The sequence below is a fragment of the Leptopilina heterotoma genome, unplaced genomic scaffold, assembly GCF_015476425.1.
Source record: "Leptopilina heterotoma isolate Lh14 unplaced genomic scaffold, ASM1547642v1 Lhet_108, whole genome shotgun sequence".
Lineage (NCBI taxonomy): Eukaryota > Metazoa > Arthropoda > Insecta > Hymenoptera > Figitidae > Leptopilina > Leptopilina heterotoma.
The window spans coordinates 180,987-206,758 of NW_025110825.1; the positions used below are offsets into that span (position 1 = coordinate 180,987).

At 21.8% G+C, this 25,772-nt stretch overlaps 1 protein-coding gene across 5 annotated transcripts in view; it reads right to left on the minus strand.

Moving 5' to 3' along the window:
* Positions 1 to 25,772, minus strand: part of LOC122502820 (TOX high mobility group box family member 3-like) — a 476,754-nt gene that overhangs the window by 64,251 nt on the left and 386,731 nt on the right. For 4 of the 5 annotated variants that reach the window (XM_043613088.1, XM_043613095.1, XM_043613111.1 and 1 more), the window contains one exon: positions 10,254 to 10,340. In XM_043613088.1, the coding sequence (XP_043469023.1) occupies positions 10,254 to 10,340 (87 nt within the window). Of the gene's footprint in view, positions 1 to 10,253; positions 10,341 to 19,444; positions 19,600 to 25,772 lie in introns of those variants that run through there. The other variant, XM_043613121.1, reaches the window with a different exon arrangement.

Here is a 25,772-nt window from a genome sequence, read left to right on the forward strand (position 1 = left end):
TACGCGTTTTATGTACATTCTACACGTATCACTGGTGTAATATAGTGTTGCGGTTATGTCATTACATACCAACGATATACATTACACCAGAAGGCAAGCTTTACGAGGTCGTTTTACTTTGAACCCATAAAAAAAAGCGTTCATCTAATTTCACGATATACATTGACCATTATATTTTTGTCGTCAGTGCTAAAAATTTTTACAGGTTTACCGATTTCGATTTTTCTTTGTTACAAAAATAAATTGTCTTTTTTTAACTGTCCCAAAGAGAGAAAACATTTTCCTTACTTTTAACTGTCCCAAAGAGAGAAAATATTTTCTTTGCTTCTGTAATAAATAATAGCAGGAAATGTCAGGGAATTTTATAAACCTTGAAAAAACCTCGAAAAGTAAGGAAATTTTGATTGAAATCCTGGAAAATTGTTGTTTTCTAAAGTTGTGTTTATTCTTAAAATCTAGTTTCACTTAAATAATTCATTATTAATTCAATTTTAAAAGAATTGCGTTTACAATTTTCCTAAGTAGATGAACTTGAAAAGATTTTGATTTAAAATTTTGTAAAATTTCAATTTTAAATGAATTTAATTAGAAATATAAAAAAACTTAGATTTAAAAATAATTTTTAAACTACAATTCTTCTGAAATTAGTTAAATTTTTTTGCTATATATTTAATTGATTATTAATAATAATGGATTTATAAAAGAATTTTAGTTAAAAACACTAATAAAATTGAATTTTGATTATTTTAAAGCAATTACAAATGATTGCAGAAATTCAATTATTTTCAAAAATAGTAAAATTCTTATCATAAAATTTAATTATTTTCAAAAATTTTAATAAAATACTTGGCAAAATTTTAATTATTTTGAAAAACTTTCCTTAATTCAATGATTTTGAATATCTATTACTTTAATAAAAATTCCTAAAAGAATTCAATTAGTTAAAAAAAATTTTAATATAATTCTACTCAAACATTTAATTATTTTCATAAATAATAAAAATTTCACAGCAATTCAATTATTTACAAATTATTTACATATATTATTCAATTATTTTCATAAATAATAACAATTTTGACAGGGATTCAATTATTTTCATAAATAATAACATTTTTTACAGGAATTCAGTTATTTTTATAAATAATGAAACTCAATGCTGAATTTTAATTATTTTTAATACAATTTTAACGAAATTCCTAGAAAAAAGTTATTATTCTTAAAAATTTTATTAAAATTTATCAAAAAAATGTAATTATTTTAATTATAACCTTTAATTTTAATTTTTTATTTTAATAACAATTTATTTATTAGAATTTAAGTATTATTTTCAATACATTTTCAATTAAATTTCTTTAAAGAATAAAATTATTTTCAAAAATTTTAATGAAATTCTTTGCGTAAAAATTCAATTTTTTTCAAAATAATTTTAATAAAATCGCAGAAATCCAATTATGTTTAACAATTAACAAAAACTCTCGTCCAAATTTCAATTATTTTTATGAATAATAAAATTTTTCTCCAAAATTCAATTATTTTCAAAACTTTTAATGAAATTCTTGTCAGAATTTCAATTATTTTTAATACAATTTTTTCATCAAATTTCTCGAATAATGCATTTATTCTTAAAAATTTCGTTAAGATTTGTCAAGAGAATTCAATTATTTAAAAATTTGTTGATAAAATTCTTTATATGAAAATCCAATTTTAAGAAAGAGTCAATTGTTTAATAAAATATTTACTTTTATAGTTAAATAATTGAATTATCGTAGAATTTTCTAATAAATACTATTATTAATTAAAATTTTTAAAGATTTTAACTTTTCATACTTTTAATTAGGAATTCTATAGAATTAATTTATTTCAATAAGTTTAATGAAATTTTTTTTAATTATTATAGTTTTTAATTTGTTAATATATTTAATTGAAGAATGTCAGAATAATCGAAATTTCGTAAAATTAAATTGTAAACAGAAGAATTTAGAATTTCACAAAGAACTTTTTTAAAAATTATTTTTAAAAAATATTGGCTTAAAGAAGAATTTAAGTTGAAAATTCTAAAAATCACTGACGTTTTACTTTTGAATTAGTTAATTTTACTAAAAAAATTAGTAGAAATGACTATTTATTAGAAAATTTTATTAATTCAAAAGCAAAAAATTTGTAACTAATTTTCAAAATTCAATTATATGGAAAATTTTTTAAAATTGTATAAAAAATAATTGAATTTTTGCAAAGAATTTAAAATAAAATGAAATTCTGACAAGAAATTTATAAAAAAAAAATTTTAGGAATAATTGAATTTTTTCGATTAGGTTGAAAAATTTATTTATTTTCAATGAATTATTTTAATAAATAATTTATAAAATTTTGTTTAAAAAAATTTCGCTATTGAAAATATAGTTTTATTCGGAGCAGAGAATAAATTTTCTTCCCTAAAGTTTCTTGAACAGAAAAGATTTCTATCGGACAATTTAATTAATGAATGATAATGTAACATATTCATGTGGAGTGAAGTGGATATTATGTTAATATTTTCTAATAAAGAGGAAATTAAAATGCCTGAAAAAGCATACAACACACAAACACAGTATACATTCTATAGACTCTCGTTTGTCACTGATTAATTATACGTTCGTCTATTGCCTGAATAATGAATTGCGACTGTTATCATCTCGGCAATGAATCATTAGAATGAATACGTTGTATTGTTTGAGAAAAGACACTTTTATTAAAATGTTTGTAAGTTTGTATATAAATATATCCCACGTGAAAAAGCAATGTATATACAATTTCAGGGGCAGATGGAAAAAAATGAGAAGAATGAAAAAGAAAACATTATTTTTGTTCAATGGTATAATTATATACATGCGATCTTGAAGATCGATAACTTGATTTAACTATATATGCTCTCTTATTGCAGTTTATTATGTAAATTGTTTCCTTGTTTTTATTTCTTTTTATTAATTGCAACATTCTTTCTGTATTTATCTGTAACACAATATTCTATTGAAAATTTACATTTTACTGGCAAAGAAAAAAAATAGGTGGTACATTGTTTATTTCAATGAAAGAATTAATCAATCATGTTTATAATTTAATCCGATTTGCATTATTCATGTGGAACTGTTTTTTATGATGTGTTAATTTTCTCTAATTAGATGAATCTCATTTGGATGATAAAAGTATTTAGAGGATCAATTTTTTTTGTTAAATATTTTTATTATCTATTGTTATTATTATTGTCATTTTTTGACTTTATCACTTGGTAGTTTTATTATTATTATTATTATTATTATTATTATTATTATTATTCGGTTAATATTAAATATGGTTTGTTTTGAATTTTGATATTCATAGTCGGGAGGAATCGAACCCTGGTCCTCAGTGTTGCAAATGCGGTAACATAGCCCCTTGACCATCACACATTTTAATTTTTATTTCTATAAAAGAAAGAAAATCGGGTGGAAAAGCTCAAGTATATGAAAAAAAAAAATAAATGAATGAATGAATGAATCGTCTTGATTCTTGAAATTAGAAGTGCTAAAGCGGATGACAAACGCATGTTGTGTATGATATACGCAATCGTGCTTGAAAGCTCGTGCGTGCCTGTTCGTTTGTTCGATCGTTAAAACAATGAAATTACAGCCGGAGGTTATTTATTGCAGATTGCCAATTACCGGGCGCATAGATTGCATTGACTGATCGAATGCGTCCCATATTTGGTTGAGATGAGCTCATTCCGTCGTTATTACTGGCGATGTTTTCATGCGGATTGCACGGAAACCCATAAGCAATTAGTCGAAATGTCTACTCATAAAGATAACCACACAAAGCAAAAAAAGAAAAAAAGAGAAGACAAGGAGAAGAAGGAGGAGAAATTACTAATTTTTTTTCCCTTTTCGTAATGAAATTAATTTTCTTTTTTAAATTTTACAATACTTTCTATTCGAATCGGAATTTTTATATTCAATTCTATTAAATTTTTTTTTTTGAATTTTTCTTTCTCTAGAGAAAGAGTTTCGTTTTGACAAATAAATAAATGAATTTCAAAACGTTTCAATTTGAAATTTTAGAAAATTTCAATTCTGAAGGAATTTAATTAAACTTTTTATTAAAATAAATAAATAATTCAAGAACTCTTAAAACTTTTAATAAATTTCTTGGCTGAATATCAATTTTTATTTTCTAAATTTCTCGAAAGAGTTTTTTACAATTTTTTATTTTCTTGGCAGAATTTCAATATTACTTTAAATTCCTTACAAGAATTTAATTATTTTCAATATAAATTCAAAAAAATATCAGAATTCAATTATTTTTAAAATTGTTACTAAATTTCTTTAAAGAATTTCAATTATTTTGAATTGTTTGCAAGAATTCAATTATTTTCAACAAAAATTTCTCAAAAGAATTCAATTATTCTTAAATTTCTTGTCAGAATTTAAATTATTTGGAATTTTTTGCAAAAATTCAATTATTTTTAATTCAATTTCAATGAAATATCGGAGTTTAATCATTTTTAAAAATTTTGATAAATTTTTTTGTAGAATTTCGAATACTTTGAATTTTTTTTTGGGTAAATTCAATTATCTTCAATAAAATTTCTGAAAAAATTCAATTCTTAAATTTTTTTATAAATTACTTGTCAGAATTTCATTTATTTTAAATTCTATGGAAGAATTTAATTATTTTCAATGAAATTTTAATATAATTTCAGAATTCAATTATTCTTAAGAATGTTAAAAATTTCTTTTGCAGAATTTTCAATTATATTGAATTTTTTGCATGAATTCAATTATTTTCAATAAAATTTCTCAAAAGAATTCAATTATTCTTAATATTTTTGATAAATTTCTTGGCAGAATTGAAGTTATTTTCAATTATTCTTACCAAGAATTCAATTATTTTCGATAAAATTTCTCAAGAGAATTCAATTATTCTTAAAATTTTTAATAAATTTCTTGGCAGAATATCAATTATTTTTGTAGCAAAATTTCTCGAAAGAATTCAGTTCTTCTTAAATATTTTTAATTATTTTTTTTTTGTCAGAATTTCAATTATTTTAAATTCTTTGCAAGAATTCAATTATTTTCAATAAACTTTTTAGAAAGTTTTAGAAATAATTGGATTTTGAAAAGGCCTCAAATTAAAAGCATTGAAAATCTAAATTTTTCTTACTTTTAATTAACAATTTATGTAAAACTAATTTTTTTTTTTTTGAAAAATTGTAATTTCAATTCTGATTAAATTAATTAAAGTTTTTATTTTCTAATACAATTTAATTGAATAATTTCCGAATAAACGAAATTTCGTAAAATTTAATTATTGTAAACAAATTGGCCTTGAATTATCTTAAAGAACTTTGTAAGAAATTATTTAAAACAATTGATTTAAAGAAGTTTAGTTAAAAATTCCAGAAAATAATAATTGAATTATGATATATTTATTGAAATGATGAAAAAAATTTTGAAGAAGTTAGAGTAAAAATATTATTCTTGTAAGTTATTCAATTTTCAAAGTTTTGAATTTGGAATTTTTAAAGATCTTTTTTGAGTATCTAATCATTTTTAGAGTGAATCAGAATATTCTTTACTGTCAGGGATAAAATAAAAATTTTGTCTGCAAATCAGAGAACAATCAGGGAAAAATAAAATTAATTTTTTGTGGCAACCCTGATAAAATAAATAAAAATTGATGAATAAAATAAATAAAAATTGATGAATATAATAAATAAAAATTGATAAATAAAATAAATACCTAGTAATTGATAAATAAAATAAATTTTAAACTCCGGAAGAAGTGAAAAATACTTTAAAAGAAAAAGAATCTGCAACACTTTTGAAATACTTTTTCACGAATGTTATGGTGAAAACGAGAATAGTGCCTGCTTCTGTTACAAATGCGTAGAATCGTTTCACGGTTAACCTTGCACCTGTCGCGACAGCTTACCTGCGCTTCTTTTCTTCGTTTCTCTTTCGTCTCCACGTGAAATTCTTCATCTTTTTTTTTCTTTTTTCTTCTCCCCATTCTCCAAATCGAGTTACAACATTGTCTGCCCTCGAATCGAACAATCGCTTCGTGAGAGATTCGTCTTTTCATTTATACAAACATTTATTATGTAAACTACAAAACCATCTAATTTAAATGAAAAGAAAAAAAGTTTTCAGTTCTCATTAATTTTATTTTTTTTTTTTTTTGAAAAAGAACAAAAATGTGACTTTTTGGATTTTGGATCACTATTTTCATATAAAAGGCAACGTTTGCCCGAAACTATTATTAATTGAATTTTGTTATTTAATTTCTTGAATTTTAAATCCCGGGAAAAAATAACAAGTATATTTAAATATTTATTTTAAAAAATTTAATTGAATTTTGAATAATTAAATTTAGAAAGTTGTGAAAATTCAAAAAATTTGTGACAACACTGAATAGAATCCTTTTTTTGCATCTTTAATCGACCAAAGCGATTTTTTTTTTGCCTTTTTTTCCGAGGCCTGAAAATGTTTAAAATAAAAATTACCGCAATGCAGTTAGATATTTATGTGTGTCCTAACTGAATTCGACTGTTGATTGAAAATGTAGAATATTCTTGCATTCCAGTCACACAAAAATGCAGCGAAGCGTGTTATCGCTGTATTAAAAAATTCTATGCATCCCCAAGTGATCGCAAGCGCACAGACTCTGTAAACGTGAGAGTCGAAAGTAAAGGAATTTTTCTTGAAAAACGCAAACTGCCAGAAGGTATAAATGTGTGTGTATATATATATATTTGCCACGAAAAGAGCAGCCAGACAATTGATTTTACCTCTCCTCGCGCCCTATTCCATACAAAACGAGCGAGGAAAAGTTGAAACTTTAAAAGCAAATTTAAACAACCAAAAGTTTCATCCGATAAAAGTTTAATTCATGGAAAAACATGAGAGAGCCTATATTCACGAAAATTGTATACGAAATTGAATAATGTAAAATGTATATATGAATAATTTTTGTACTGTGTAGTAATAAAAATTCACTTCAATTTCTTTTTATTTTAAAGAATATATATTAGTTTTTTTTTTATCATATTTTTTTGTAATTTCTGACTAATAGGACCTACTAATTACTGGTTTTACACTCCTCTATTAAAACCCACTGTTTACTATTTTTTTACGATTAGCAACTATTTAGATAATTTTTTTTTAAATTTGTTACACTAAAAGCTACTTTTTCCTTTTTTTAGAATTTACAAAATAATAAAATTGTCCCAAAGATTTAATTATTTCCAAATCTTTTAATAAAATTTTTGGAGAGAATTCAATTATTTTCAAAAATAATCTGACGTCTATCTTTCGACATTGTTGCACCACTAAACGTTAATTTTTACCAAAGGCAAAAAAAGAAGAAATTAATCAGATAAACATCAAGAATGAAATAAAAAAAAAAAGTTTTGAGTGAAAATAAATTAGGTGAAGGAGTTTTAAAAAGCAATTTTCTCACAATCGTGCAACCAACCTCATTATTCAAACTGCGATTTTTATCAAACTTTGCCATTTCCTCTTCTTACAAACTCTCCATTATTGTAATACTTATATATATAAAGCGAGATTAGCACGCATCGTGTCACTCAACTTGTGTGTCAATGGACCCAGATTATAAACATTATGTAAATAAGTATAAATTGTTAATTGTATATTCCAGCAATGCGAGATTAGTGGAACTGATAAGAAGATGGCACATGCATTTATTTTTTTTTCTCAATGCAAAAACTATTGTTGAAAAAAAATTTACAATAAGGATATTAATCTTATAATCAAGTGTAAATGTACTCGAGTTTTTTCTATAGCTTATACACGACAGCAATTGAAGATTCTTTGCAAAAAAAAAACAAGAGAAAAAATCTTTTTATTACTTCTTCGCGCAAAACATATGGAATGTAAGAAACGTTTTTCTCATTTTTGCATTACAAATATATTCAAATGAATCATTGATTATGCATGGATAAATAAATCTAAGTGGGTCAGAGAGAATTATCGATTCTATTTCAAAAATCTGTTTCTGCTAATTATGAATATTGATTATTGTTTACATAATAGTTCATTTTTCGTAATAATTAACAATATAATTTTTTTGTATTTTTTAATTAATTTAAAGAAGGAAGTTAATTAATTAATTAAATTGATTTTAATTTAATATTAATTAATTTATTTTTAATATTTAATTTGTTTTTTTTATTTACTATTATTTTTATTATTTAATTTAATTATTAATTAATTATTATTAAAAACAAACTTTTAAATTAATTATTAATTAATCTTTAAAATGCATTTTTTGTTTTTTATTTCTATATTTTTTGAATAGAAATTATTTTCCTCTTTTTTGAAAATAGTTGTAATAATAAAGTATTTTCTTTTTGTTTCAGGTGAGTCACAACATTTCCTGTCGAATTTATTTCGTAAGTAAATATTGAAATTTATATAATTTATATATTATGAGATTTTTAACGAAAACTATTTTTGTTGAAATGATAATTAGAAAATTTTCGTTTTGCAAAATTTCTGTTTCAAATATTTATGAGCGATGAATATTTACAAAAAGACTAGTACAATTTAGATTGTCATTAATTTTTTTTTTTTCGCAATTCGTGACGCCATTTAGTTCCGGAAGTTTTTCGAATATTATTATCGCTAAATCATCATCATAATTTTTTTTTTTAATTCCTGCTACGCTTGAAATAAATAATAATATACGCAAACAGTATAATAGTGAATCATCACATACATATAGAAAGGAGAGAATAAGTATTTCCGGTTTTAAGTTTTACCCCACAATAGAGTTTTGCCATAAATCTGTTTTTTTTTCTCTCGAATTTTTTTTTCTCTCATTTTCGTATATTTTTAAATTAAAATCATCCGAGTGTGACGAATTTTTTTTTCTCTTTCTCTTCATTTATTTATTTTTTTTTGTGAATATAGTTGCGAAATAAGAATGGCGGATAATATACCTCGGGCATTTATATATACCTATACAAATGACAGAATATAGGGGGGTGGCAAGGGGGAAATAAGTAATATGAAGTGACGAAGAAAAGATTCCAAATGAGATAACATAAAGTGGAAAGGCATGTCGAACGATTTTTGCTTACAAAGAACATTTGAGGAAAAAAAATTTTCTTTTCTTTTCTAATAAAAAAAAAAAAGTTTATTCAATGAAATAATCTTAAATATCCTTTTGCGCATTCTCATCGTATTGTATGAGAAGGTATTGCTTTTTAGATTAGAATTTAATTTTTAAATTATTAGAAAATTAGAATGTAAATTGATTTCTGCGATTAACATGAAATTTATCAAATTATAATGTAATTTTTGGATTAAATTTTAATTCGATCTGAATTTATCTTATCAATTTGATCCAATTTTGCAATAATTTGGTCCAATTTCATATGTCAAATTTGTTCAATTTGGTTGTGATTTGTTACCTTCAAGAAAATTGTTGTGATCTTTTTTTGTACGCGAACTAATTAATTAAATTAATTTTCGATTAACTAATTAATCATTACTAATTATTGATTAATAATAATGATATTAAAAAAATAAATAAAAATAGTAGAACAATAATAAAAAATAATAATAATAACAATAAATAAAAACTATATTGATAAAAAAACATAATAATAATAATGATAGTAAAAAAAATAAAAATAGTAAAACAATAATAATAAAAACAATATTAATAAAAAACAACAATAATAATAATAAAAATAGTAGAAAAATAATAATGATAATAATAGTAATAATAGTAATAATAGTAGTTGAAGCTAAAGCGAAATAATTATTTGAAGTAGAATTTGAAGAAAAGAAAGTACTTTATCTGAAGATTAATTAGTTCAACCCATACTGGGATGTTTAATTAGATTCATTATTCTGACGTTATCATCATCTTTTCGTGATATTAATTAAAAGATTATTGTATATAAATAAGCAGTTTGTAAGGGAAAAAAAAGTCATTAGATATAGCAAAGTGGCTAATTAGTTTTTCAATCTTAATGCTTAATTGGAAAATAGTAATTTAACTTGGGATGCGAAGAAGTGTAGAGTCATAAAATTGAAAAAAAAAGAAAAGAAAAAAGAAAAAAACAAGGGAGGTTGTATGGAATGCATTGCATTGGTCGGCGGACAATACTAATACGCTAAAAGTATATCGCGAAAATAGGATTGAGAGAGGAGAGAGCGAGCAGTAAAAAGGATTATTGCAAGTAATTAATTCATGACAGTACTCACCTGGTCAGTCATATTGTATCCGTCGTGATGATACGACGTCTGGTGGTGCTGCGGTACGCTCAGAGACAAATCGATGTTGTCACTTCTCTGCAAAAAAAAAAAAAATTGAAGATAAAATTATTTATATTGCTAATTGGAAATATGCAAAAAAAATTACAATATTGCTAATTAAATAATAATTTTTTAATTAAATAATAGTTTTATAATTAAACAATATCCAATTAAACAATATCTAATTAAACAATGCTTTCCTAATTAAATCTTCTCTTAAATTCATTTAACGATAATTAAGAATTTTTAATAATTAAAGAAAATTAATACTTAAAAGAAAGGAAAAAATTAAACGTTATTTTTTTTAAAAATGAAATTTAAAGATTAAAATAAAAAAATGTGGATCAATATCAAAATTCAATTATTTTTAAAATTGTTGCTAAATTTACTAGCGGAATTTAAATTATTTTCAATTAAGAAATTATTAATTAATTATTATTATTAATTATTTTCGTTAATATTTCTCGTAAGAATTGAATTATTTTTGATAAATTTCTTGACAGAATTACAATTATTTTTTAAATAGAATTTCTGGAAAGAATTTAGTTCTTAAATTTTTTTATGATTATCTTGTCACAATTTCAATTATTTTTTTAAATAAGAATTTCTCAAACGAATTCAATTATTATTCTTAAAATGTTTGATAAATTTCTTTAGAGAATTTCAATTATTTTAAATTCCTTGCAAGAATTCAATTATTTTCAACACAATTTCAATAAAATATCAGAATTTAATAATTTTTAAAAATGTTGATAAATTTCTTTGCAGAATTTCAATTATTTTTTATTTCTTGCACGAATTCCATTGTTTTCAATGAAATTTCTTCGAAAGAATTCAATTATTCTTAAATTTGTTTATAAATTATTTGTCAGAATTTCAATTATTTTAAATTCTTTGTAAGAATTCAATTATTTTCAGTGCAATTTTAATAAAATTTTAGAATGCAATTATTTTTAAAAGTGCTGTTAAATTTTTTTTTGCAGAATTTTCAATTATTTTGAATTTTTTGTATTAATTCAATTATTTTTAATAAAATTTCTCAAAAAAATGCAATTATTCTTAAAATTTTTTTATAAATTTCTTTGTAGAATTTCAATTATATTGAATTCTTTGTAAAAATTTAATTGTTTTCAATAATATTCCTAGTCAGAATTGAATTATTGTTCTTTGATAAATTTCTTGGCAGAATATCAATTATTTTTTAAATAAAATTTCTCGAAAGAATTTTATTCTTCAATTTTTTTATGAATATCTTGTCACAATTTTAATTATTTTTTTAAATAAAAATTTCTCGAAAGAATTCAATTATTCTGAAAAATTTTGATAAATTTCTTTGCAGAATTTCAATTATTTTAAATTCCTTGAAAGAATTCAATTATTTTCCATACAATTTCAAAGAAATATATCAGAATTCAAGTTTTCTTTAAAATAAATCGCTAAATTTTTCATTAATTAATTATTAAATAACTTGGGCTCTTCGATGTTTGTTACAATATATTAATAGAGTCACTAGTAAAATTTTACCAAAAAAAAAAAAAAATAGAATAGAATTTTTTAGAAAAAAATTGAAATATTGCTAATTAAATAATAATTTTCTAATTAAACAATATCTAATTAAACAATGCTTTTCTAATTAAATCGTCTCTTAATTTCATTAACGATAATTAAAAATTAAAATATAAAAAATAATTTCAAAACGGGGAAAGAATGAAACATAATTTTTTCAAAATAAAAATCTAATGATTAAAGTACAAAAAATATGGAAATGACAAAAAATACGAAGAAAATTAATTGAAATAATTTAAAAAAAAAATAAAATAATTCTTTTAAACATGACAATTAAAGATTAAAATAAAAAAAAATGCGGAAATGAATAAAAAATTAAAATAATTTGAAAAAGGAAAAAGAAATAGATACGCTATTGTTAAAATTTTAAATCAGTTATTGCGTAATTAAATACATAAATCATTCCTCTGTTCAATTAAATGTCAACTTCACTGTTCAATTAGATACGCCACTTTTATTTACTCAATTAAATAAATCAATTTTGTTCCGCGAATTAAATTTCAAGATTTACTGTTTATTCAATTTAATGCCGAGAATTATTTGTTGACTATAAATAATTAAACGAAATATTTGTTGTTTACATTAATTTAATTAAATTTTTTATCCGTAGATTGTTTGAACATCTGAATGATATTTAATATAATAAATTGAAAAATTGATAAAAATCGAAAAGGACACAAAATTGCAAAAATTAGAGATTTTTTCCATTTACTTTTTATTAGGGAAGAAAGTAAATAGTAATTAATAATTTAGCATTGAAGTCTGAAAAACTGTATTTAACATAAATAATAAAGAAGAAAATAAATTTTAATATTTATTTTTTAGTCATTTATTCACTGGGAAAAATTTATTCATTCAAATAATCGATTACTTGTCTGTTAGCAAATAAATATTTAGCTGAATCAAATAATTTTTACTTAAATCAATTAAATATTTGCTTATAACAATATTCGGCGATTAAAATATTCCTTTCTGCCAATTTTACAATAATATTTTAAAATTAAATAAAAATTAAAAATTAAAATTAAATAAATAAATTTTATTTATTTGTAAAATTTATTGTAAAATTGACAAAAAGGAATTTTAATTACCGAATATTGTTATAAGCAAATATTTAATTGATTTAAGTAAAAATTATGTTTTATTTTTTATTTAAAAGAATTTTTATTTTATTTAAATAGTAATTTTGTAATTTCTATAGAAATTACAAAATTGCTATTTAAATAAAATAAAAATTCGATATTAATTATGTAATAAATGTAATAAAATAATTAGTTGTTACATTGCCGGAAAATAGAGTTATTAACATTAAATTACAACAATTATTACTGCAATTGAGAGTTTTGTTTTATCTATATACTCAATTAACGGTTCTCCCACACGTGTCTAAATAAATATCTCTCACTTCGAGATTTCTGAATTGATATAAATTTTAAAAATAGGGGAATGTAGTCAAGGTTGGTCTACTGTCTAGGTAGGCCATCGCGATTTTTTGGACAAGTTCACTAGCGCCACCTACACGCATGCTTGTCGAAGCTTATCTTAGTGTAACCTAACTTTTTGTTCAATTACATTTTCGGAGGATCGAAAATTGTGTTTTCTGTGACGTCGGTACAAAAAAAGCTCAAAAAAAGTTTTGTGCATAATGTGAAAAACCATTAATAAAAGATAAAAAACAAATTGAATCGTCAAGGCAAGTATGCAGAAAATTTGTGGGACTCATGGTTGAAAGGAAAACAAAGTAAAAAATCGAATCCCGAAACGTATTTCTTTATGGTTACAACAATTCGGTAATGTTACTTACTGTCAAGGTCGGCCACTATGTGTTTAAAATGCGCAAAGTTGAGGACGAGCTACTTCATTTGCAAAAACTGCAATTCTGTATAACTCATAATATAATTGATCATCTTATTAATATTTTTATTTAATTTTATTAATATTTTAGTGCAGAATTTTTTTTTATTTATATTTATTTTTTTATATTGTTTATTGTTATTATTTTGTTATTTTATTAAGTTACAAACTGTAAACAATAAAGAATCAATATTCCGTAACTCCAAACATGTTATTTTATTTTTTAACGATTAATGCCCTTTGAATTTTAAACATGGCCGACCTTGACTGTAATGGCCAACCTCGACTACAAATTTTTTTTTTTTTAAATCTTTATAACTTTTTCATTTTAAAACCAATCAATTTACTTTGTACAGAAAAGATGTTCCTATTAAACAGGACTTTCCAACCATATACTTCAATTGTCCAAATTCATTTTTAAAAAAAAGTTATAAACAAAAGTCAAAAAGGTGGCCGACCTAGACTATGTTCCCCTACATAAAAAAAAATTACACACAAAACAAGAGTCTTAATTTATTTATATCATTAACATTCACGAGATATATAGGCTTATACTTAAAATAGATTCCGGTTTAAATAATATACATATGCACTTTCACAATGTTGCTAATAGGTAAACAGATTAATTATTTAATATCAAGTAAAGGGGGTCAGAAAAAAAAGAAACAAAAAATTGTAACTTGTTTGGCAAGCAGAAATTGACAAATGATGGATATAAATCGATTGAGAGGAGATTAGCGTCAGAAAATGTTTTCTTTTGGAGCGTGCCGTTGATTCTTGGGTTTCTTTTTCATTTTCTCTCTCTCTCTCTTTAACTCTTTTACAGTCTTTAAAAGGCCTCGAAGAGAAAGAAATCGCCATCATTTGTTCACCTGCCAATCGAGATCACGGCAGGTCTAGAACTCTCTTAAGTTAGTCGTCGTCGTCGTTTCTTTCCCACGACTGGGGAAACGAGTCTCTCTCTCAATTTATATATATATGTATATAGAGCTTGTTTTATTATAACTTCAATAACGGATTCTAATGACTTTATCGATCGTTAAATCGTGTATATCTAAGAGGTAATCGTGTCAGAGCCGTCAATAGATTTATAAAGGAGAGAAAAAAAAGAAGAAAGAAAAAGGCTTGTGCGAAAATCGTTATGTAGGAGATGATCGAATGCATTCAAATCAAGAGATAGAGTGAGAGAGAGATGAAATATATTATGTATAATGTATATTATAATATGCTGTAATCTTATAATAACAAGTTTTAACACTCGATGAGTGGTCAATTGACAGTTATCGATAGTTGAAGTGTTTTGTAACAAGATTTTACAATGGTGATGTAAATTTGTTGATAAAAAAAAAAATTTGTTTTATGTAAGATACATTTTTTTTGCTGGTGGTATTGAAAAGTTAATTTTATAGCGTAATATTGATGGAATTAATAATTCAGTATAGTTGATTAATTATTATTAATAGAAATAATAGTAATTTGATGAATATTATTAATTAATACAGAATCTATTGTAATTATTTTAGGCTTCACACTCATCTACTAAAACCTACTATTTACTATTTTTTTTACGTTATGCTACTATTTGGGTACTTATTTTAGATTTCAGTCACTAAAAGCTACTATTTGTTTTTTTTTAAGAATTTACACAACTTTAAATTGAAAAAATAGAAATAAACTAAAAATATAAATAAAAGAAACTATTCTCAAAAATTATAATCAAATTCTTTAAAACTATTTAACCCATTAAGTCCCATGAAGAAACCAGCCATTGTATTAAAAAATTAACAATTGGATTCATAGGCAAATGGAAAAAAAAGATATACCTGTCTTTTTGTTTTTAATTTCCAATTGTTTAAACAAATTAATAAAAATTTAAAAATATTTGAAAATTGTTAACGCTAATCGATTCTACGTGGAGAAATAATAATGATTTGTATGGGTCATTTTTTACTCCAAGTCGTATTTTGTTTATAAAATTGTCATAAACAAATTGAGCTGGATAATGAGTGTTTCATCCCAAGCAACAGTTTTCAAAAGTTTTAAATTTTTATTAATTTGTTTAAATACTTGGAAATTAAATACATTTAATACGAATACCTTTTTTTCCATTTGCCTATTAATCCAATTGTTAGTTTTACTTAAAATCCATTTGTTTATGCTTGGGATGAAACACTCTATTACCCAGCTTAATTTGTTTATAACAATTTTATAAACAAAATATGACTTGTAGAAAAAAATGACCCATACAAATCATTCTTATTTCTCCACGTAGAATCGATTAGCGTTAACAATTTTCAAATATTTTTAAATTTTTATTTATTTGTTTAAACAATTGTTGATAAACAATTGGAAATTAAAAACAAAAAGACAGGTAAATCTTTTTTTTCCATTTGCCTATAAATCCATTTGTTAGTTTTACTTAAAATCCATTTGTTTATGCTTGGGATGAAACACCCTATTACCCAGCTTAATTTGTTTATAACAATTTTGTAAACAAAATACGACTTGGAGAACAAAATGACCTATACAAAACATTCTTATTTATTCACGTAGAATCGATTGGCGTTAACAGTTTTCAAAAAATTGAAAATTTTGATTAATTTGTTTAAACAATTGTTGTTAAACAATGAGAAATTAAAACCAAAAAAACAGGTATATCTCTTTTTTTCCATTTGTCTATGAATCCAATTGTTAGTTTTTTAATACAATGGCTGGTTTCTTCATGGGACTTAATGGGTTAATTATTTTTGAAAAATATTCGAAATTCAATTATTTTCAATATCTGGTATTTTCATCAAATTTAGCAAAAGAATTCAATTATTTAGAACAAAGTGATAAAATTCAACTAAAATTCAATTATTTTCATAAATAATAAAATTTACACAGAAATTCAATTAATTCAATTCTATTTAAAATAACATTTTCAAAAATATTTCAAAAAAATAAATTACTTAACAAAATTTTTATACAATTCTTCACAATAATTCAAATACTTTCACTAATAATAATATTTTTGATAAAAATTCAATTATTTTTAAAAATTTTGATAACATTCTAAGCAAGGATTCAATTATTTTCATAAATAATAAAACTCGTCGAAGAATTTCAATTATTTTTAATTCTATTTTAAATTAATTAATCGAAAAATTCAATTACTTTTAGAAATAAAGTGTTCCACAAGAATTCAATTATTTAAAGTAAAATTTTCATAATATTTATTATATTTCGAAAAAATTAATTATTTAATACAAGGTTTATAACATTCTTATAAAGAATTCAATTATTTAAAATAAAATTTTAAAATATTTATTATATTTCAAAAAAAAAATTAATTATTTAAAACAATGTTTATAAAATTCTTATAGAGAATTCAATTATTTTCAAAAATAATAAAATTTTTCACAAAAATTCAATTCTTTTTAAATATTTTAATAAAATTTTTCGCAATTATTTAGTTATTTTTATAAGTAATAAAATTCTTCTCAGGAAATCAATGATTTTTGAAAATTTTAATAAAATTCTTAGCCACTATTCAATTATTTTCATAAATCATAAAATTCATCGTAAGATTTCAATTATTTTAAAATTTAAATACAATGTTACAGCAATTGCTGAAAAAATGTAATTCTTAAAAATTTTTATTAAAATTCCTCGAAAAAATCAATTATTTAAAAGGATGTTTTTTTAAAATTCCTTTTTTAGAAGAATTCAATTATTTACAAAAAAATTGGAATTTTTCACAAGAATTCAATTATTTTCAAATATTTTAATAAAATTTTTTGCAATAATTCAATTATTTTCACAAAAATTAATAAAATTTTTCTCAGAAATTCAATTATTTTTGAAAAATTTAATAAAATACTTAATCAATTATTTTCGTAAATCATAAAATTCTTAGCAAGATTTCAATTATTTTAATACAATTTTACAGGAATTGTTCAAAAAATGTAATTACCTATTATTAAAAATTTAATTTCAATTTCTCGAAAAAATCAATTATTTAAAAGAATGTTTTTTTAAAAAAATTTTTGGAAGAATTCAATTATTTATAAAAATACTATAATTTTTAACAGCAATTCAATTATTTTCAAATATTTGAATAAAATTATACGAAAGAAATCAATTATTTTAAATACATTTTTAATTAAATTGTCTTGAAATAATTCAATTATTCTTTTATAGATTTAAATAAAAGTCCTCTCAAGAAAAAATTTATTATTTTTAAAAATAATTGAATTCTTGTGATGAATATTGTTATTTATGAAAATAATTGAATTTTCGGGAATAATTTCGTTATTTATCGACATAATTAAATTCTTTTGTAGTAATAAATTTTTTCATGGAAATTCAATTATTTAAAAAAATTCTAATAAAATCGTTCGCAAGAATATTCAATTATTTTTATAAATAATAAAAAGATTTTTGGGAATTTAAATATTTTCTAAAATAATTTAATAAAATACCACACAGACATTCAATTATTGTCAAAAAATTTTAATAGAATTCTTTGTAAAATTTAATTATTTTTAAAAACTTTTCGCAATCCAATGATTTTCAGTATCTACTATTATTAATTAAAGCTAATAATAATGTTAATAATAAATCATAGTAATAATAATATTAATTTGCTTACAACATCAATTATAATAAGTTAACAATTTAAATTATTAATTTACGGTCTGACATGCGTTAAATTAAGTTGAGTTAGAATTTCGATAAATTACATATGCATTCAAAATGTAGTAAACAATTGTAGTCACTTGTTTTGTATTGTTTAGACTTTAATTATTCAAGGGAAGTTGTTTCACAATTTATCAACTCTCTCTCTCTCTCTCTCTCTCTCTCTCTCTCTCTCTCTCTCTCTCTCTCTCTCTCTCTCTCTCTCTCTCTCTCTCTCTCTCTCTCTCTCTCTCTCTCTCTCTCTCACTCTCTCTCTATTTCTCCGTCTCCATGCGACTCTTGAAGTTGCACTCAATGAGGTCTCTTGCGGTTTAGCACTACAATGAAGTTAGCAACCACAACTGTACACACTAAACATAAGTCTGTTGACTCGCAGCAATGTTTGTTTATAGAATTTCTTTTGCCACAATTTCAAAACGAATGAAAAAAATAAAAAAAAAATTATTTCAGAAAAAATTTTACACTAGTTATGTATTAACTTTTTAATAATAGAATTAAAAAAAGTGTTTACTTTTTAATTTGTTTCTTAATGTTAAAATAATAAAATTAAAAATTTTTCATTTCTTGTTTTCAATATTCAAACAATAAATATATTTATTTTTGAACTTGTTTTGATATCGGTATTAAAATAGAACAAAAATATAATTAGTAATAAATTAGCACTTTTTTATATTTAAAAATTTAAAAGATTTTAATTTATTGTTGCATTTGTTTTTAATGTTAAAATTAAAAATAAATTACTTTTAATATTATGGAAAAAAAATTTAAATTCTACTTTCAATTACGGTGTTTAATTTAATGTTCATTTTGCAATAAAAATTTCTTTTTCGTTTTATTCCTAAAAATGTTAATGATAATGACAAAAATGTGTGGTAATTTTTCTCTGGTATTAATTACAAATGACTATCTGAAATAAAATTGCAGCTGCCATGGCAGAGGCTCTCAAGACAAATAGAGGACTTGGTAATTATATATATGAGAATTGAAAAAAAAAATTAAATTAAATACAAGATAAAATAAAAAAAAAATTAAATACTCACCGAGAAGTTTTTATAATCAAGATTTAAGTTTCATTGATACTTATTTTATTCGTTCACATAAAGTTTGATGGAATTGTAATTTTTTATTCTTTTTTTTTTTTTGCAACGTAAATTAAATGTGTACGCAGAAGGTTTATTACCTTGTCAACTAAACTTTTCATTCTCTATATACACTCTTCGTATATAAATATATTTATAATTCAACCTCAATGTGTACCTGTCACAGTCGTTAATAGAGAAATACGAGAAATATGTTATTAATAAACATGTACATACTCGTTTCGTTATAGCAATTAATGTCCATCCAATGACAGCTTTATGAATCGTTTATAAAATCGAATGCGAACAATGGCGATTATAAAAAAAAAACAATTTTAATTAAATCAATATTTTTTTGGAAAAAAAAATAAATTCTTGTTTGAAGAATACAGATTGAAAAAAAAAGATTTTTTATTTTCTCTGATTAAAAAAAGTTTTATTGAAGTGAAATATTCGATTTAATGGAACTAGTTTTTTTTTGTTCCTGTCGTTTTAATTGGAAAAAAGAATTTTTTGCTGAATCACATTTATATACTTTTGTTGTATTATTTTACACAAAAGGCAAATCTATCATATAGTAAATATGATTGCAAAATATGTATTGTACGCTTTAAAATGTAGTGAGATATTCGTGTCGTAATTCTCAATGTAGGTCGGCGAATGAATAAGAAAATGTAGTTTCACTTGATATTAATCAGATTAGCGAATAAAAATTATTGTATATATTTATGTGTATACCGAAAGTTATATAAATTTGAATAAAATTTAATTTTTGTTTGGAAATAATAATTGGAATTTAATTTTTAATTAATTTTGATTCAATTTATTTCGAATATGTTCGATTTGAATTTATTTATTTATTAAAATAAAATAAAGTTATTTATTAAAATTAAATAAAGTTATTTTTTGAGATAAAATAAACTTATTTATTGAATTTGGTTTCAAATAATTTTAATTCGTATTTAATTAAATTCGAATTTATTTTTTAAATTTTATTTATTGAAATCAAATAAATTTAATTTCTATTTTATTTGTAATTATAATTAAATGAAAATTTGTTTTTTAATTCATTTATTGGATTTGATTTTAAATAAACTTAATTCGTAGGTATTTTTCGAAATTAATTAAATTTTAATTTATTTTCTAATTAATTAAATTTCTTCAAAGTTTCATGTAAATTTAATTTAAACCTGATATTAATTTAACTGTATTAAAATATTTCGAATAAATGTAATTGGAATTTAATTACAAATAAATTAAATTTCACTTTGATTACAAATAAATTAAATTTGAATTTAATTTCATTTTGTTTTACATTTCATTGTAAATAAATGAAATGAGAAATTTAATTTCAAATAAAATCGTCGAAGTAAGATAAATTTGATGGTTTTAATTAAATTTGTTTGGTTTCAAAAATTTGTTATTTTCGTTCAATTTAAAAATAATTATTAATTTTTGTAAAAATTTAAAATTTGTGAATTCAATATTTTTTAAATAATAATTGTAGGAATATTTTTCAAATATTTTTTTGTTAAATTATTATTTTTACGAATAATTTGAAAATTTGACTATTTTATAAATAGAGAGGAGCGGGGAGGGGGGGTAAAAATAAAAATGGAATTATTACTCAACGATCAGTGTTATTTTTATTAAATTTTACTTTCTCGCTTAAGCTTCATTGCGAAATCGTTTTCTCCGCTCCAATTCCATTTTCGCAAGTAAAATCGCGCAATTCATCGTAAAAGTTATAAAAAATTCCTACAAAAAAATGAAATTTGAACATTTTTCCCCAGAACTATAATAAAATTTCATTTAAATATTTAAAATTACATTTTTGAATATATTTAGCGAAAAAACTGTCTAAAAATAAAAATAAATAAAATACTATTCATTGTTTCTTTAAAATACAATGAGAAATTATTACTTTCTATTTTAACAAAGTATATAATAACTCTTTTTTTTCCCCTGAAAATACCTAACGTTTCCCATTATTTCATACTTATGAGATCCTTTTGTTTCTTTGTTATATTTCGTCTTTTGTTGCGTCCTTTTTTATAGCTTCATTAATATTCCATTTTTTTATTTTATTTTATTTTTTTTGTTTAGAAGTCTTTGTCTTATTAAATATCTCACAATTGTTTCACATCATTGCAACATAACAGTACCTAGTTTTTTTTTAACTTTACTTGAAAAACGACATAAATCGACTGATTATTATCCGCCGTTTGAAGAATGGATTTTTCTGTGAATGACAAACATGAATGTTGAAAAGGTTGTGTGTATGTTTAAGAAAATAACTGCAGCATGCAAATGCAAATGAATTAATTCAAGGACAGAATTGAAAATGTCACAATTCTTTAAAACTGTATATGAGCTCGCTAACTACAATCTATAATAAAATTTTCGCATACCGAGAGATGGAATTAATATAAATTAACCTGTTTTGTATTTTTATTTCTTTTATTTATTTTTTTTTTTTTTTTGGTTTATGGAAATGAAATTTAATTTAAGTACACGGCTATTAAAATTATACTCTAATTTATGTTAACATTAAATTCAATTTACACACGTGCTAAACAACTTCCATTTACTACATTAAAATATATAGGAAGACATTAATGTAAAAGTCATTTATTATCATTTTCTATACTTTAACGTTAATTGCCAATATAATTCTGAATGTTTAATTTTAAATTTCACTTTATGCTGTGTTTCGTAATTGTTTTTTGGGAAAAAAAAGAAAGGCAGTAAATGATTTTAAAAAGTAAATACAAAAAATGTATTTTAATTTTACTTTATTAAATTTTACTTTTTACTTTACTTTTTACTTTTTACTTTATTAAATTTTACTTTTTAATAAAGTAAATAAAAATACATTTCTTGTATTATTTTTTTTGCTTTATAATCTTTTTTCGGTAAATATTCTCTTTAATCATTTTTATCGTCCCTTGAATTTATTTGATAACGTGGCGATTACCATGAGAGACCAATTTTTGCTAAATTAAACATTAAAATGCGGTTAAGGGCAGAAAAGAATTCTCCTGTAAACTCCCCTTTTGTAATAGGTCAGAAAATTTAAATTATTCATGGGAATGCCATGTTCAGTGTGTGTGTAGCGAAGGTGGGAAATTAATCTCATTGACTTTTTCAATTATAATAAATTAGAATTTTTGTCAGAAAAAAAGTCGTTAATTTAGAGGAAATTTAATTTCAGAAATAATTGTTTATTTTTGGAAAAAATTATCAAAGTATTGTAAATATTTATAATTATAATTATTTGTTATAATTATTATAACCAAATACTAATTGTAACTAATTATAAATGTTTATAACTAATTTATAATTTTACCATTCTATCATTCATGATTTTTTTGTTTTTTAAATTCATTCATTTATAAACAATTTACTAGAGCTGTCCATTTTATAATAATTTTTTTTTACTATTTATTTTGCAATTTATTACTAAATTTAATAATTATTCGCTTAACATTCAACTTATTTATAAATCTATAAATCAGTGTTTTAAAAAATTTTTTTTAATTATAATCAATTTAAAAAAGATTTTAGTTATAAACAATAGTAATTTTTTTAAAAATAACTAGAATTTAAAAAATAATTTTAAAAAATCTTTGTCAAAGAATTATTAAAATTAATTGAAATTTTCTGAAAGTTGAATTGAAAAATAATTAAATTTGATAAAGAATTTCATTGGAAATTGAAAAAAATCAATTTTAGTTAAAAGCAGTAGCAATTTTTTAATAAAAAAAATTTTTAACTTTTAAATTGTTTTAAAAATTCAATTATTTTTAATAGAATTTCAAGAAATTTCAATTATAAAGATTTAAATTGAAATTTTTTTTAAAAGATTGAAAATTCGAAAGGTTTTTAATATAATTGAATTTCTAGAAACAAATTGAATTACAACAAATTGAAAATTTTTGAAATAATTGAAATTTTTGAAAATAATCAAAAGAAGTTAGCTACAGAAATTAAATTAATTAGTTAATTTTAATAAGATTTCAATTTACAATTTTTTATAAAGATTTAAGTTTTGTAAAATTTTATTTAAAATTCTGAAAAATTAGGTTTTTAAAATATTTCAATTCTACTTTTTTGAAAAGAGAATTAAATTTTTCTAAACAAAAATAAAAATTTTGTAAATAATTAAAATTTTAGAAATTTTTATTAAGAAATAATTAAAATCGGGAAAAATGCAACGAAAAAGAAAATTAAATTTTTTTTAGCAAAACACGAATTTAGATTTTTGAGAGAAAAAAGGAGATAAACAGAAAAAATTATTATATTAACTGAATTTTTAAAAACAAATTGAATCACAACAAATTAAAAATTTTTGAAATAATTGAAATTTTCTAAATTTCTATTAAAACGAATTGAAAGAATTTGAAAAGAATTTTATTGCAATTTTTGAAAATAAACGAAAGAAGTTAGCCACAGAAATTAAATTAATTAGTTAATTTTAATAAGATTTAAATTTACAATTTTTTAAAAAGATTAAAGTTTCGTAAAATTTTATTTAAAATTCTGAAAAATTAGATTTTTAAAATATTTCACTTCTACTTTTTTTGAAAAAATAATTGAATTTTTTATAAACAAATGAAAATTCTGGAAATAATTGAAATTTTCAAAATTTTTTATTGAAAATAATCAAAATTAAGAAAAATGCAACGTAAAACAAAATTAAATTTTTTGTGGCAAACAAGAATTTAGATTTTTGACAGAAAAAAGGAGATAAACAGAAAAAATTATTAAATTATTGTATTAATAAAATATTTTTTATTGTTGAAAAAATACTCTTTTGCAATCAAAATTTTTTTCATTGTAGAAATAATACTCTTTTGCAATCAAAATTTTTTTATTGTAGAAATAATACTCTTTTACAATCAAAATTTTTTTATTGTTAAAAAAATATTCTTTGCAATTAAATTTTTTTTATTACAGAAAAAATACTCCTTTACAATCAAAATTTTTTTTATTGTAGAAAAAATACTCTTGCAATTAAAAATTCTTTTTTCGAAAGCCTAGATAATAAGCTGAACCCTAAAAATTTTTTTTTGTTGTCAGTGTGTGAGAAAAGGAAATTTTTATCCCTTCGAACAAATTTTTATCCTACTACTCAGTCTCGAATTATCGCAATTACGAACAAACCACAAGTTTTCTTTAAGCGCAAAGTACACATTACCCGAGCAGTGTAAGCATGCTCATGCGAAGAATCATAAAGAACAAAGACACAGAAGATATACTTTTCAGGACCCACATAAGTAGTAAAGAAACAAAAAAAAAGAATAAAAATTTTTAAAAAATCACGAAAATTAAAGTAGATAATGCCTCTGCTCTGCATTGTGGTTAAACTATACGTTAAAAAAAAAGAAAAAAAAAAACAAGTTCAACGTGTCTCACACTGATAATTTTCTTATTTTCGTAAAAACGAATTTTATGAGTCAAAAGTAAATTGTTTCAGCCGGGACTTCATCTTATAATAATATCTCGCGCCGACAAAAGAAAAAAAAATTTGGTGCAAAAGTGGAGATTGTGGGTGAAAAAAAATTCAAAACATAGTCTAAAATAAATAATTTCATGTGTAGAAAAAAGAGGCTAATTTGTTGAGTAATTACTTTACAAATTATCGTTTTTTTTAAATTATAATAATTTGCAAAATTATTACTTCCGAAATTATTGTTTGTTGCAAAATGATTATTGTTGAAATTATGGTTTGAAAAATGATCAATTTAAAAATAATTATTTGCGCAAAAATTATTTGCAAAATGATTAAGTGCAAAATGTTTATTTGCTAAACGATTAGTTGTAGAATTATTATTTTCAAAATTTATTATTTGCAGAATGATTAATACAAGAATGTTCATTTACGAAATGATTTGCTGAATTATTTTCAAAATTATTATTTTGATTATTCTCAATCAATGATTATTTGCAAAATGATTAATAGAAAAATATTTCTTTGCAAAATGATTAATAGTAAAATATTTATTTACAAAATTATTATTTTGATCACTTTCAAAAATGATTAATAGCAAAATGTTTATTTGAAAAATTATTAGTTTAATTATTGTCAAAATGATTAATAGCAAAATGTTTATTGGCAAAATTATTTGCAAAATTGTTACGATAATTATTTTCAAAATGATTATTTGCAAACTAACTGTTTAAAAAAAAACTAATTGGTACGGTAATTATTCGTTAATTACTAATCAGTATACAAATTATTCCTGAAAATACTGATTAGCAGAATAATGACTCGTAATTAATAATT